Consider the following 15,591-nt stretch of genomic DNA (forward strand, 5'->3'; position numbering starts at 1 on the left):
GGTTGAATCTCTTTGGCATTTCCACAGCTGTTAACTCCCTTGCTAATAGCTCATAATAGCGAAGTCATGTGATGTTTGTAGAGTACCTACCAGAAGAACCGGCCAGGTCAACTTTACTCTTAGTGCGTTTCTGCTATTAAAATCCCAGAAACAAATACATGATTCGGCAGGACTAAGAATGCAATGGCCTCAAATAAACCTAGCACTGCATGAATTAAATATGAGTTTTATTTTTTAATGTCTGAATGTGGTTAATGGTTTATAAAACCTTGTCTAATAGGCTTTAAAAGGACAAAATGTCCAGTATCTCTCCAGTGCACTGGTGAGTTATGATGCGTTTCCCATATGTTTCCAGTTTCCATGAAATAATCGTTTCTGGTCTCTTGTAGTACTTTTTACAATTTTACTTGTAGTTTTTTTCTAATAACTAGCAACTAGACCACATAAGAGTGGTCATAAGAAAAGTTTTAAGTTCCAACTGGCCACTGTTCAAACATATAAACTTGCCTTAGTGGTATTTTACATGATACATGATTTGGAGATGTCAGGTGAAGTTTAGTTAAGATTGGCTTGATTGGTAACTTATCCTGTCAGTTTAAGTAGCAAATTATTCAAAGTGCTCAAACTGTTTGGCACCAACAAATGCCTTTCCAAGTATTGAAAATCTTTGCCATCAAGCTATTGTGTAAAACTTGTAGATGGTTTCCATGTAGATGCATGTAGTGCTAGAACGAGCTCATCTGGTTCTGGAAAATGGACTCAAATCCTTGTTTATAACCAGCCTGTATCATGATCTACATAACTCCAGTTTCTCAGTCTGGTCGGTCAAAGACCTAATTAAGGCTTTTTAATTATCATTCATTTTTGAAAGACCTTAATTTGAACCCTCTTGTAAAATTTTATGAGTTGTTGGAAATCTCAGACTCGTTTTACGAGGCAGAGCCTGCAGGCCTATGGGTAAAAGAGCCAGTGGAGTGTGAGACTTTTTACAACTTAAATAAACTGCAATAGAGATGAACTCAGATGAACCGTTACTCTAACAAACTAAACGTTTGTGCGCCGTGACTGAAGCGTTCAACCTGGCCTCAGAATTAACAGCAAAAATGACTCTTTTCAACATATTTATAGCAGCCAAACGTATGAAACTAGCATCCCGAACATCATCATTTGGTTGTCCCCTCCATTTCATTCGACATTTCTTGTGTGGCGCTCTGTCACTCAATCTGTTTTTCTCTCCTCTGTTCTAGGAGTGAGAAAGATAGAGTGTGAAGGGGGGAGAGAGGGGAGAGAGAGAGAGAGACAGCGATAGAGAGAGATTGATGAGGCAGTAAGAGCAGCAGTAATTACTCTGTGTCCATTCCCCACGCCGGATTGGCAGACGGCTAATATCACACAGACCCCTGGCCCTGACAGGCGCCCCCCTTCCCCCCCATCACAAGGTCCAGAATGGTGGGGGGGAGAGAGCGTCACCCCGAACACTCGGCTGTGTCCTAATGCTGTGTGGGCTGAGCGTCTTTCCTCTCATTACGTTGTTCCTCGAGGAATCAAGCCTTTTCTCAGGACTGGACAAGCAAAATTGGATGGTGCACTTGTGAATGCAAGGAAACGTTTAAAATGCGTCCAGGCCTTTTGAGTTGATCAGCCAAGTACTTCCTCTGCTCTAATAGCTTAATTTATTGGAAAATGCAATTTGAAGATGACATGAAATCTTAATTGACCCTATTTACTAAATGATTGTGCCTGGTCCTATTGTGCACAATTCATCAGTATGTGATGTTCTCATTTCATCAAAATGCAGTAATTTTATGCTTTGCAATTTGCATGTGTCTGCAGCGACATTTCTGCTGACGTCAGTGCCCATAGATGTAAATACGGGGGGAAATCATATGAAGCATTAGCATTATAGACCAGTGGTTCTCAACCTTTTTGACTCCAGTGCCTACCATTGTTCACAACAGGATCCAAAGGCCCCATTGCTTTTCCAAAACTTTGTGATTTACTGGACGATACGCTTGGCTCACGAGACGATGCACAGTATTGTGTTCATGAGAACGAGACGATATTTTTAAGAAACACTATATTTAAGAAATCTTCAATGAGAAAATATGACTGGAAAGTCTTTTATTCGTCTGAAAATCACAAAACGCAAAACAATACAGGCACATTAACTAATCTAGGGCTCACTAATGATTATTTTGGTAATCATGTAATTGTTCAGTTATTATAGTTTTTTTTTTTGTGGTAATAAAAATAGACCCAAGTAGGCTTTAAAATGAATTGAAATGCATATTATAATAATAATAATAATAATAATAATAATGAGACAAAAATTGGTTTAAATAAAGTATCAAAAGCAAGTGATCTTATGGTTTTATTGAACAACACTGTTGTAATACACATAATTATTATAAACAATCAACTTGTATACATTACGTATTATAACAAATACCTGCAAAGGGTGCCAACAGTCTGGTGATGAGTGTTATTACACTTAACAGAATGACCAAATATTTGTTTAATATTGGCCAAACAACATTTGATTCAAATGTCCACTTAATCTTTAATATTTGGCCACTTCTTAATGATTGAAATGCTACAGACACTATTATTTCTTGAACATGAACATGTGGACATCAAAGCATTCAAACTCAGAGCGAGGGTTTAAGCGTTTATTTTCAAATTTCAATGAACAACATTTTTCATATTTAGAAACATACTGATGTATTCTCCTGTTAGTGTAGTGCAAATTATATATGTGTGTGTATTATAGGGGTGTAACGGTTCTCTGTAAAAAATCAAACCATACCTTTCTCCACCCACGGTTCGACATGCACTTGTACTGGGGTTCATCTCAAATCTGACGACGATCTGACAAACCATTTATATTATGGTTTGTTGAAAATAACGTGTACGATGGATATGCATTCCGGCTTCCCCTAAAATTTGTTCAATGCGATTGCCATATGCTTTAATGTCACCAGTCATTTACGCTGGTTTTTGAATTAGCACTTGCGCAGGTGAGACCTCAACAGCACACATTGTTAACGGTGTTTAAACTCATTTAAGCCTTTCTAATTTAAACATTCAAGCGCAAGAAGACACAAAAGAGGACTCGCACGCGCTGTGAGAAGCACACGGAAAGCCACAGGGTATGTTTACACGACAACTATGTATGCGTCTTGGCCATTTACGTGGCAACCACGTTTTGAGGGTCTAAAAACTCACGTTTTTGAAAGCGGGATTCAAAGTGAAAGGTTTTGAAAACGATGCTTTTACTGTCTCCATGTAAACAACAAAAATGCGAATTTGTGAAAACAGTGACGTCATGCATATTACGTGTTAATGTTAATCGAACAATAAAACACAAAGAAATCTCTCACTGCTCTTGATTGATTAGCTTTTGTAACTTTAAAGATTAATCTTGATTTAATTTCTTACATTTAATTTCCTAAATTTAAGATTATATGCAATGTTGTTTTACATTTGATTACTTTAAGTTCTGTACCTGACAACTACTGTTAGATACCTGAAAATTATTTGCTTATTTTCTTTTTTATTTGACAATAGTACTTTTTTCCGAGAACATGGCACATGCCGAACCGTACCGAAACCGTGACCCTAAAACCAAACTGTGAGTAATTTGAACAGTTACACCCCTACTGGGTGTGTCTATGTACAAGTGTGTGTATGTATATATATATATATATATATATATATATATATATATATTAGTATACACACAGTATATCTTTTTTTTGTTGTTTGTTCCTTAAATTCACCTTAAATCATTTTAAGTCATTTTGAGGCCCAGGTGTTCCACTGGTTGAGACCCACTGCTATGTACTGAATATTTCCTCTGAATATTCAGTTTCATCCGGAAACATTTTACAATCAGATGTTTAATGGATTTTGAATGCTGTTATCCTTATCACAAAATAATACAAAACAATTATGACCAAGTCTCATAATACTAACAAAAAATGTTGCATTCTTATTTTCAAGCACAATGTGGACAAATTTTGTCATCCACTTTCTAAATTTTTAGGATCAGAATTCAGTTCAGTAGAGTGTAGTTTTCGCTCTATTAAACATCCTAAATTTGTGTTGGGATTAAGCGCTCAAAAGAGGAGCGACAGCCGTATTTATCTGCGGTGTGTCAAAACTCATGGAGATGTCCCTCAGTGTGCTGGTCTAGAGAGCAGTGTTTGAAAGAAGCCCGTGTCTCTTTAATTAAAGATATGTAAATGTGGCCTCAGCTGGATTACATTAGCTGGCGTGGCTTTGGTGGGGTGTAGAGAGTCAGAGCCCTACACCTAATCCAGACTAATTAAGGATTAATTGCAATTGATGGGAGGCTTCCATCCCTGTGTGGAGGTCCTCACTGCAGTCTGTGACTAATCTAGAGCACTGGAGAAGGGATTGGAGAAGGGATTTGAGCAGGGGTGATCTGTCAGAGTTTGCTCCGAGCTTCTTTCACTTTAAGCTTCTCTCGAGGGAGGGAGTTTCAAGTTTCTACGCATACCATTTGGATTGAGGCATTGGCCTTTTGTTAAGCTACAATAATCTGTTTGTCTCACGCGAAGGTGTTAATACAAACTCGCTCTAGATGGACACACGGCTAGTTAGTGGGGGTGTCTAAGGCTCAAATGTAGGGTTAGGGATTTGAACAAACCACTTACCCCAAGTATTAACCTTTGACAAGTAACATGTCTTAAACCAATTGCACTGCAGACTTGAATGATACCTTCAATATTGGTTGCGATTATTACTTTTTGTAAGCAGTGTAACATTACGATAAAAATGGGTGGGGAAAATCCTTAGACTTAAGTTGTTTTTTAAATAATTCGGAAAGAAGTCTTTTATGCTCACCAAGGCTACAGTTATTTGTTCAAAATACAGTAAACCAGTAATATTGTAAAATAGTATTATAATTTGAAATCATTTTAAAATATCATGTATTCCTGTTAGGGCTGGGCGATATGGCCTAAAAAAAGTATCCCAGATTTTTTCACAAAAAATCTGATTTACGATTTAAATCCTTTTTTTTTTTTTTTTTTTCGTAATTAAAATCAATCTGCAGATGGCAAAGAAATTGTTCAAAACAAGTTTTAACTTTTATTTGTTTTAATTTTCTGGATTTCCCCCTTGGGGTTAAAGTGCAATCAGAAACAACAAGCCAAAAAGACAACATGGCAGGCCCTGCCTTTGTAAACAGTGAAAATGTTACATAACATAACATAAAATGGGGGGATGTAAAAAAAAACTTGCATCACAATAAGTGTATTGTGATTGTCAAAACATTTGGTAACTAAACAATTTTATTAAGTTTAGTGACAACACAATGTTTACATGGTACAATGACTGGTATGCTACTGTTTTTATTATTGCTTGACACAAATTTCACAATTTCAATTGAATTTTTGTGATTTGATTCTGATCTTGATTCAATATCGATTCCTTTGGATAAATATTAGGTACAGTAGATACATGTTAATATTTCTCAAAAAAAAAAAAAAACACTCCCCTAATGCTGTAAACATACAGAGCCCTGTCAGCTGGTATTATTATTAAAGGTTAAAAATAACATCTCAAATGAAATGTTTTTTTTATAATAACAACATTATAATATTTTAATTATATAGGTAAAAATATAATAAATATGTAATATAGTTATCATATTTAGCAAAATACTTCTCTATAGCAATTTTTTTAAGTCCAACTAATGTGCTATGGTCATTGAATGGCTTTCCTGAGGTAAATGTAACGTTACGTGACGTATTGTTCTTGGACCTCTTTCCGCAGTTGAAAAACACTGACCGATCGATTTGATTGAATTTCGGTAAGTTGAATTGTTGCTTTCAAATTCTCTATTGATCATTCGTGTTTATTTACTATTATACTAGTAGTAAAGAGTAACAGATGATCGGTTCACGTGCCGCTTGAACTGAGATCTGTCAGTGATCTGTCACGTCACATTTACAAGTGCCAAAATGGTGTTTATTGTTTGAATTTCGTAATTAAATTGACAGAATCTGAGAGCTGAAAATTTGTTTTATATCAATAGTAACCTTCTCTCTTGTCTGCCGGTGTCAGTGTCCTCTTTGCTTTGTGATTTTTCTCTGCGTGAGAAAATGGCTGTGTTGCGTGAGAGCGTGTAAAAAGTGACAATTGCGTGAGTCTCACGGTGAATTCGTGAGAGTTGGCAGCCCTGATGATTCAGTTTGTAAATGTTTGTAAGACTGTAGGCTGTTTTTTGGTGGGAATTTTTGAGTCGAAAGTTCAAAAGCAGCATTTACTTGAAATAGAAATCTTTTGTAATATTTATGTTTTTACCGTGACGTGATCAATTGAATGTGTCCTTGCTGAACTAAAGTATTAATTTCTTTCAAAAACAAACCATACTGACCCCAAACTTCTGAACACTAGTGTACACTGAAAAAGACCATATTTAAGACTATCATTGAGGATCTTTTGACTTGGGCTAGTAAACAACCATCTAAAATACCTTTGCAACTTCATAACATGTGTAAAACAACTCAGAAGTTTCAATCTGGTTTGCGTCATTACCTATTCCTCCCCCTCCCCCTTTCTTCTCCAACATATCCTGTCCTCTTTTCACTTTCCTATAAATAATAAAAGGGCAAAAATTACATTAAAAATGTAGTTTTATGGTTGCATGAAGAGCACTAGGTGATGCAGTTGAATGCTTCAGACTCCAGCGCTGCAGCTTGTGGTAGTCTCGTCGTCTTACTTGATCATGCTGTGCCATTCACCTGTACACACATGGTACAATGCAGTGCTCTGTCTGTGTGTCTGTCAGCCTGAGCTGCAGTGGGCGAAGGTTAGTTTACACTCCCCCTCAGTGCAGCCAGCCGCCACTCTCCCCGGCCCTGTTTGCCTCTGTCATATTTCTCGTTCGCTCGTTATAAATGGGAGCTGCGCCTCTGATCTATTGCTTAATTGCCACCTAATTTGCATAACAGTGCAAATTAACGACCTCTCAAATGAGCGTTCATTTTTCACAAGGTCTTTAGGAGCTCCTTAAGAGGCGGTGCTAATTAGCACAGGAGGCAGCTGCGCTGATGAGCCAGGGAAAGCGCGCGAGAGGGGGGCGTGTCGCTAGGACGAATCGCCACAGCAACAGCCGCCTTCCTCCTCCTCTTCCTCCCGGAGTGAAGTCATCCGCAGAGGCTTCTTTTGTCCCCTGTGCGATGTTTCACCTGACCGTGTCGAGCTTGCGGAGGTGGGATGGTGTGTGTTCTCACCTGCGTGATCTTGTTTGACCGGTCCCTGCGTGCCTAGCGAAGCCTGTTGTACCGCCGCTTGGGTCTATGAAACGCTAGTTGAGTTAATTAAGAGCTGATAAATGACAAGTTGGAGCAGGCGGCATGTTTGCCTAAGGTAGGAGCGCTGTTCACACCCTAATCACATCCTCCTGTGTTGACGCTGACCAATGGCCGCTCCTCACAGGGCGTGAACGCAGGTCTGCGCGCATGTCAGAGGACGAGCCACCAGGTGCGCGCCACTGGGCGCCGATAAATAGGCCCCGCAGACGCTGCTTAACCTGAGCTGCTTACAACAGGAACATACTGGTGGATTTTGCAGCTTTATACCACCTTGGCACTCACTCAAGATGCCCTCTCGTAGTTTCTCTCGAGAAACCTTCACAAATCTGTCCACACTGTACTCCGACACATTCTCTGAAGTGTCGTCATGTTCGATTTCTTTTGGTTTCTGGAAATTAACGTCTCTCTGGTCGTGTGGCGTGTGGAGGTTAAGTTGCTTAAGTGATTTTGCTAATTTTCTCAGAACAATTAACCCTTATAGCTTACCAGCACTATGCACTGGCTGTCCGTAAGCCTGTTATTTAGGTTGTTTGTTCAGCGCTGATTCCAACGTTAGCGCTTGTTGTGGGCTCTTTTACTAGCTTTTACCCACAACACAGCTGCAGGTCTTCATAATGCAAGTTGGAATGCGACTTACATTTTTATGTGCTTAAAAAGCTCTACGTTTACTCGGATTGTTATTCCTGTAATGCAGCACCATTTGAACTCCAAGTTTAATATGCATGTGTTATAATTTCAGGAAGCATTTCTAGAAGTTTCAGAAATGGGCTTTGGTCAAGCTCATGCACTTAATAAATGAGCAAAGTGCATAACCAAATCAAGATGTGAGGGTCTTACAGTGAGCATGGGTGAGGGAGTCATCTTGAGTTATATTTTGTATTTATTTTTATATTTTTGTTGATTTGTCACTTTATCACCAACTAATACCATAAAACATCAGTTAAAGGAATATTACAAAAGTTTATGAAATCAAAATTGATATTGAGGAGGCAGGGGGATAAAAACGTACTCTACCGTCAGTAAGATATTTTTTATAAAAATGTTTTGGACTCTTATGCTCACCAAGACTGCATTTATTTTATTAAAAATACAGTAAAAACCGTAATATCGATGAAGGCTGATTAGCCGCAACGCATTGGTGTGCCGTTGCTTGTCACCTGTTTTTAAAATACCTAAGCCGTGAAGGAATAAAGGCTTTTTATATTTTTCTAAACAATTTACTCAAGTGCCTCGGATTGTTATTTTTATGAGCTTGAACCATCCCTACGCCAAAAGAGCCCCGGGATAATAAATGTACACCCCGCGCAGCACTTTTTGCATTCCTTGTTTTTAATAACTGTTTTCTATTTGAATATATTGTTAAATGTTATTCATTCCTGTGATGCAAAGCTGATTTTTCAGCATCATTAGTCCAGTCCTCAGTGTCACATGATCCTTCAGAAATCATTCAAATATGATGATTTTGATGCTTAATAAACATTTCTTATTATCAATGTTGAAAACAGTTGTGCTGCTTAATATTTTTGTGGAAATACCTTTGAATAATTTCAAAACGATAAGGTTCTTTTGTTATAAATGTCTTTACTTACTCTTTTGATCTATTGAATGCATCCTTGCTGAGTATTAATTTCTTTAAAAACAACTTTTGATTGGTAGTGTATAAATTGACACTAATAAAACAATGTTATAATATTTTTATAGATTGGAGAATATTTGCACTGTACATTAAGACATGCTTGTGATGTGGACCTGAAAACGTATTGCAAAGCAGGAATGACCCTCGTATTTCACTTCGACTAATGGCACTGCAGTCGTTTTTGTTTTGAAGATACATTCCCCTTATTTACATCCCACTTAGCTCTCAGGTTAGCATGTTTGTTTGCGTCCATGTGGGCGTGCTTTTCAGCGCGCACTGATCCCTCCCCCGTCGTGTTCGCCTTCCTCCTTTTGATTTATTGGCTGTTGCGGTCAGAGCGTTGTCATTTCCTAAGTGTCGCCCCACACTCGTTTGCAGCCCACCGCGATCATCTTCAACTCGTCCAAACCCTTCCTTTCCCGTTCTCTCGCTCTCGGCCTCGGCCTCCCTGCCCCCTCTATTTTTTTTCCATCTCCTGCTCGTTCTGTCTGCTCTCCTCCTCGCTGTTTTATCTCCTCCTGTGACTCCTTTTTGCAGTTTTCCCCCCACAATTCTCCTCTTTTCTCTCCTTACCTTCTCTTCCCCCCTTCTGCTCCCTCGCGCTCTCCCAGTGAAAGGCTGAGAATACCCAAGGGAGCTGATGCAATTAAAATGCTAATCCTGTCTGTCTACAGAGAGTGGTAGAGGGGGGGCTGACAGCATGAGGGATTGCGGCTCACATGGAGAACTCGACTGAAATGGAGAACAGAGGATGGGGGGAGGTGGCTGGGGGCACGGAGAGAAAAGGAGGCGGGGTATGACGGGAGAGCGGCCCAAGCCAGAGGAGGAGGAGGAGGAGGAGGAGGAGGGAGGGTGGGTGAACGAGAGAGAGAGAGAGAATGCGTTAAGAGGTACAGAGAAAAAGACAGACGAGGCCCGAGCAAAGGCAGCCAACACAGCCGTGATGGACTGTTTCTCCAGTAATGCAAAGAAAATGGCAGCATTAATGTACTGCTTCCAGCAGTGAACACAATACCTTTGTCTGCGCTTAACTCATCACCTGTGCCGTACCTGGCCGCGTTCTGCGCCTGATTATGTATGCAGTCGAACCCAGCTGGGCGCTCTGAATATTTCATACGACTCGCCAGCTCTGTCTGCTAACGCCTGGACGGCTGCTGGCTTTTTCCACTCGGCCCTTTGCGCTTTTTTCCTGCCTGCACGTTTTTTCACCGATCCTTTACAAATGAGGGAATTCCTCCCTTCGAACGGGAGGGGCGCGCATTGGCGTCGATCATTCATAAATTTAATGGAAGGATATTAGTGCAACTTGGACAGATGCAGCGCATTAAAATGTACATTATCTCATTAGCATGGCGGTGTGTTTGTATTAATGAAGTGTGCTAATTGAAAGATTTAACAGGCTGGCTTTATTAATCTTCTTAAAGCCGTACAAACATTAAGATGCAGTGGCTTTTCTGGTTAATATGGTGAGGATTCAGAATGTAGCTGTAAGCGTTTACCGCCAAGCTATTATAAAACGTATCCAGCCGTAGTGAAATCGCCACGTTATTCGTGGATACATTATTATGGGTTTTAAAGTCAAGGTTGGTAATAAATTGAAATATAAAGGGGTGTTAGAAATTTAAAGGGGTCCATATCATCTAGTGCCGAATGTTGTGGGTTATTTGTGTAATTATCAGTAATCACAGCTTAATTGAGATAATTAGGCTGAAGAAAAGGCTGTATGCTTGAGGGATTCGGCTGGAGGCAGAGCTCGTAATGGATATTGTGGGTGATACTCTTTAGGGAGGTGGTAAATTTCACTCTATTGATTGTGGGGCTGTGGTCGTAAAAACAACAACCCTCCCCTCACCCATCATAACACACACACACACACACACACACACACACACACACACACACACACACACACACACACACACACACACACACACACACACACACACACGGTGAGTCTGGGTCACAATCCAGGACAACAGAGGTGCATTTTGAGTTTTGGCCAGACACATTACACAAGCACGTATTACAAGCGTACATTTTGTTACAATGGCACTTAACAAACCTAAACTCTTCAGGACAGTAATGTCATATTATATGTACAATTAAACCTAATGTGATTGATAGCTAGCTATAAACATGTCTACAGTTTAACTATCTTTCTATCTGTTTTCAAACTGTTGCTCTGACCTGAAAATGGTTGACGTGAAAGGGAAAACTAAGAGGCAGAGCACTATAGCACTCTTTATGGCAATTCTGAGAATACCTTACAAAAATGTTAATAATTATTTAAATAATTTACCACTAAAATTAATGATACTGTTCAAAGAGTGTGTATGTATATGTGTGTATATATAGATACTAGATAGATAGATGGATAGATAGATATAGATATATATAGATATGAAAATCAGTTTTTTTTCAATATCAATTTCAATTTCAAATCAATGTTTAATATTTTTTTAAATAAAAAGTAAAAAAAGAAAGAAACAAATTTGTCAACAGATTTGCTTTTCTCTCTTTTGTTTTATAAATATTGAAATAATTTACCACCAGAATGAATGACGAAGAGTTTGATAGAAATACAAAAACAATTTATTTTTCTCTTTTGTTTGATTATAATTATTGAAATAATTTACCACCAGAATGAATAGAAATAAGTCAACAGATTTGTTTTTCTCTCTTTTGTTTTATTAGAATAGTCATTTAAATATATTTATTGAAATGTACTGCTAGAATGAAAATGCAGAGTTTGAAGCTTTTAATAAAAATGAAAAAAAAAAAAAAAATCAAATATAATTAGTTTTTTTGTTTTACAGCCTAAGCAGGAAGAGTCAAATGAATGCATGAAATCTTATTGCATGAGTGTTATTCTCTATTGTCCCTGTAATAAATAGTGTGCCTTCATAGCGCACATGTAAACAACATTATGCTCACACTTTGTTGGTGTTAGTCACAGAAATGATCCTAGAGTCAAACTTAAAGTGTTCTTCCTTTTTGTTTGACTTTGGGGAGTTTTGCTGGCTGAAAAAGAGAGAGGTAAAGAGGGAGGGATGGTGAATCGGGGTCATTAGTTCAGGCGGCTGGGTCTGCTGCATTCCTGAGCTCGGAGAGGGGGAGAAATGAAAGATGGAATGTGACTTGGAGAGAAAGAAAGAGGGAGGACCTGAGTGGAGGGACCCTGAAGGGGCAAGAGAGAACAAGAAAAAAAAGAGCGCTTGCCAAGGGAAAGAAAAAGTTTTCAAAAAGTACGAGGGGGGAAAAAAGAGGGAGAGCTGGAAACAAATTCTGTGCTGTTATTGGGGGAGGGTAAGAGCTGAAGTCATTAAATGTGTTATCAGTTAAAGGGAGGATGGGAAATACAGCTTTGATTTCAGCGGGGATGGTACAGACAGAACATCCACAGATCATTTCCATCAAATGACCTTTTATTTGCACTGTTTGTGTTTTGAAAGTTTCTCACTCCTTCAGTTCACAAACAGAACAAACCCAGCGCACTAGTGCAGGCCCTATTGGATCTACTCAGATGAATCACATCTGGAGCGGACACCCTAAATATCTACTGGAAATGCACATTGAGAGATTCCCTTGAGTAATGTTAATAGTTTGGTGAATCATCATTTATTCACTCAATTGCCTGTTGTTTCAATTGCCTGCGAGTTTTTTTTTTTTTTTTTCTTCTTCTTTTTCTTGCTTGCTTGAAGTTCAAAATGACACATTTAGCAGAATGTCCAAGCTTTTTTCCTCCCCATACAATGAAAGGGAATGGTGTTCACGACTGTCCCTGATTCCCATCCACTTTTGCTGTAGAGAAATGGAAGCTTGGATATTATATATATAAAAAATAAAAAATTATATATATTACACACACACACACACACACACACACACACATATACATATATATATATATATATATATACACATACATACATACATACATACATACATACATACATACATGCTCACTTGTGAAATACCTGTTATTTTTAATACAGATAAACCTTTTCTATATATAGGCCCTGTTTACACCTGGTATTAAGATGTGTTTTGGGTCGATCGGATCACAAGTGGACGACAATAAATACAGATGTAAACGGCGTCTAAAATGTTTTGAGCTTGTCCACTCAAACACATTAGACCGGAGTGCTTTCGTAGTGTAAACGCTCATGTGGTCGAAACAGCCGAGAAAAGGTATGCTCTCTGCATACTGACCTAATGAGTAAACATTATGGGAAGTGCGCTAGCCAGATGGAAAGTTCGCTTTGAAGACGAAAAACGTACCAAGCACGATGTTCTCTCACCATTCCTGATTTCTAACACACACTCGCAGCGTTCAGCTGGTCTTGCGACTGTCAGAGCAGAAACAAACGCTGATGCTCTCCGTCTGTTTTACCATCGTCTCCGGTCGTGTTTGGATGTAAATTGCATTTTATTTTGTCGATTGGATCAAAAGATCTAAAAAAGCCCGCCCCATACATTTACACGCCCATAGATCCTCTCCTCAAAGAAATCAGTGCAGAAGTCTTAATACCAGGTGTAAACAGGGCCTTACTTAGAAAGAAGACATTTTATGTGAATTGATGTGGAATTGGCATTTCTAGCACAGTCTCGCAAACCACTAAGACTTCGTGAAACTGGCCTAGGGAAAGACAAAGACCCTCTGGCTCATGTTTTTCTGTAAGTTATCTTTATTACACTTTGCCCTCAGTCACTGCCCGGCCCTACGTGTACATATGTACAGGAGTGTAGACTGTGCTCGTATAGGTGTGTGAGCGATGGGCCCATAGCAGGAAGTTGACAGAGGTCTTGTTTTAATTCAGTGCCCGAGAGGTGTGTACTTATGGCTGCTTGTGCTTATAGTGACAGCACATGCTCTCCTATTATTGGACCCCTGCCACTGAGGTACCATGCTGCCCTCTGCTGGCTGAACCACAAATTGCACACTTAATTTGGAAGTACTACCAGTTTCTGTGGCATAGGGAATGAAATACCGTTAATTCAACATGGTGTGATGTGACCAGTTTCTGAAAGCTCAGTTTTGTCTTCTGCAGTGCTGAGCATCAGAGGCGTACAGGAGGAGGACCCCCCGGACCCCCAGATCATGCGTCTGGATAACATGCTGCTGGCCGAGGGTGTGTCTGGGCCCGAGAAGGGTGGCGGATCAGCGGCAGCGGCCGCAGCTGCAGCAGCGGCTGGAGGATCACCCAACGACGGCAGCATCGAGCACTCCGACTACAGAGCCAAACTCGCACAGATCCGCCAGATCTACCACTCCGAACTAGAGAAATATGAACAGGTGGGAATCAGACGCCTACCTGGCCCTTGTGAATTGATTTCAGAAAGTATTTGTGGGTTTGTGTCATTTTTTTGGTGGAGTGATAATGGGAGGGAAGTTATAATATCCTGCAGATAATTATATTTTCTAGAAATGTTTTATTTCATATACATATTTGCACTACCCTTCAAACGTTTGGAGTCGGTACGATTTTTTTTCTTTGAGAGAAATTAGTAGGATGCATTAAATTGATCAAAAGTGACAGAAATCTTTTGTAACATTATAATTGTCTTCAATATTTCAAATAAATGCTTTTCTTTTGAACTTTCTATTCATCAAAAAATCCTGGAAAAAAAAATGTATCAAGGTTCCCGCAAAAAATATTAAGCTGTTTTCAACATTGACGATAATGAGAAATGTTTCTTGAGCAGCAAATCATCATATTAGAATGATTTCTGAAGGATCATGTGACACTGAAGACTGGAGTAATGATGCTGATAATACAGCTTTGCATCAAACTGATATTGATATTTTGATACATTTAAAATATAATGATATTTTGCAAAACCGTTTTACTGTGTTTTTGATCACATTAATGCAGCCTTAGTGAGCATAAGAAACTTTTAAAAAATCGCATTTTTAACGTTGTGTATTTGTACATATGTAATGATCCTGCATTCTGTTTGATAACAGGCCTGCAGTGAGTTCACCAATCACGTGATGAACCTGCTGAGGGAACAGTCCCGCACACGGCCTATCTCACCCAAAGAGATCGAGCGCATGGTGGCCATCATCCACCGCAAGTTCAGCTCTATCCAGATGCAGCTCAAGCAGAGCACCTGTGAGGCCGTCATGATCCTCCGCTCTCGCTTCCTCGATGCCAGGTGCGTGTCTCTTTAGGATTGAGAAGTTAATTTTGGTGTCTTGTGCACTAGTCCACTAATTATTATTAACCTCGTATCAATGAAACACTCGCCTGATTTCTCCACTTATTCTGTCCTCAGACGTAAGAGACGCAACTTCAATAAGCAAGCCACAGAGGTGCTGAACGAGTACTTCTACTCTCACCTGTCCAACCCTTACCCCAGTGAGGAAGCCAAGGAAGAGTTGGCCAAGAAATGTGGGATTACTGTCTCTCAGGTAAGGCCACGCATGGACTACTGCAAAATCTGGAATTTTGTAATCCAGTTTTCCAATAATGGAGTGTAAGAAAAATATCTGAATGTCCTGGAAAATAACTAGTTATTCTGCCCCATTTTTATCTTAACTGAACTATGCAACTTTAATGGCATAATTTCTATATTTTATGAAAACCTTGTTAAAGTCATTAAGGT

The 15,591-nt window shown here is 39.3% G+C and overlaps 1 protein-coding gene across 4 annotated transcripts in view; it reads left to right on the top strand.

The window, feature by feature from the left end:
* The window catches only part of pbx4 (pre-B-cell leukemia transcription factor 4), a 37,312-nt gene that overhangs the window by 12,962 nt on the left and 8,759 nt on the right, over window positions 1-15,591 (top strand). For all 4 annotated transcript variants that reach the window (XM_079878294.1, XM_079878295.1, XM_079878293.1 and 1 more), the window contains 3 exons: window positions 14,034-14,278; window positions 14,951-15,141; window positions 15,262-15,397. In XM_079878294.1, coding sequence (XP_079734420.1) covers window positions 14,034-14,278; window positions 14,951-15,141; window positions 15,262-15,397 — 572 coding nt within the window. The remainder of the gene's footprint in view (window positions 1-14,033; window positions 14,279-14,950; window positions 15,142-15,261; window positions 15,398-15,591) is intronic.

This window comes from Squalius cephalus (genome assembly GCF_949319135.1).
Source record: "Squalius cephalus genome assembly, chromosome: 1".
NCBI lineage: Eukaryota > Metazoa > Chordata > Actinopteri > Cypriniformes > Leuciscidae > Squalius > Squalius cephalus.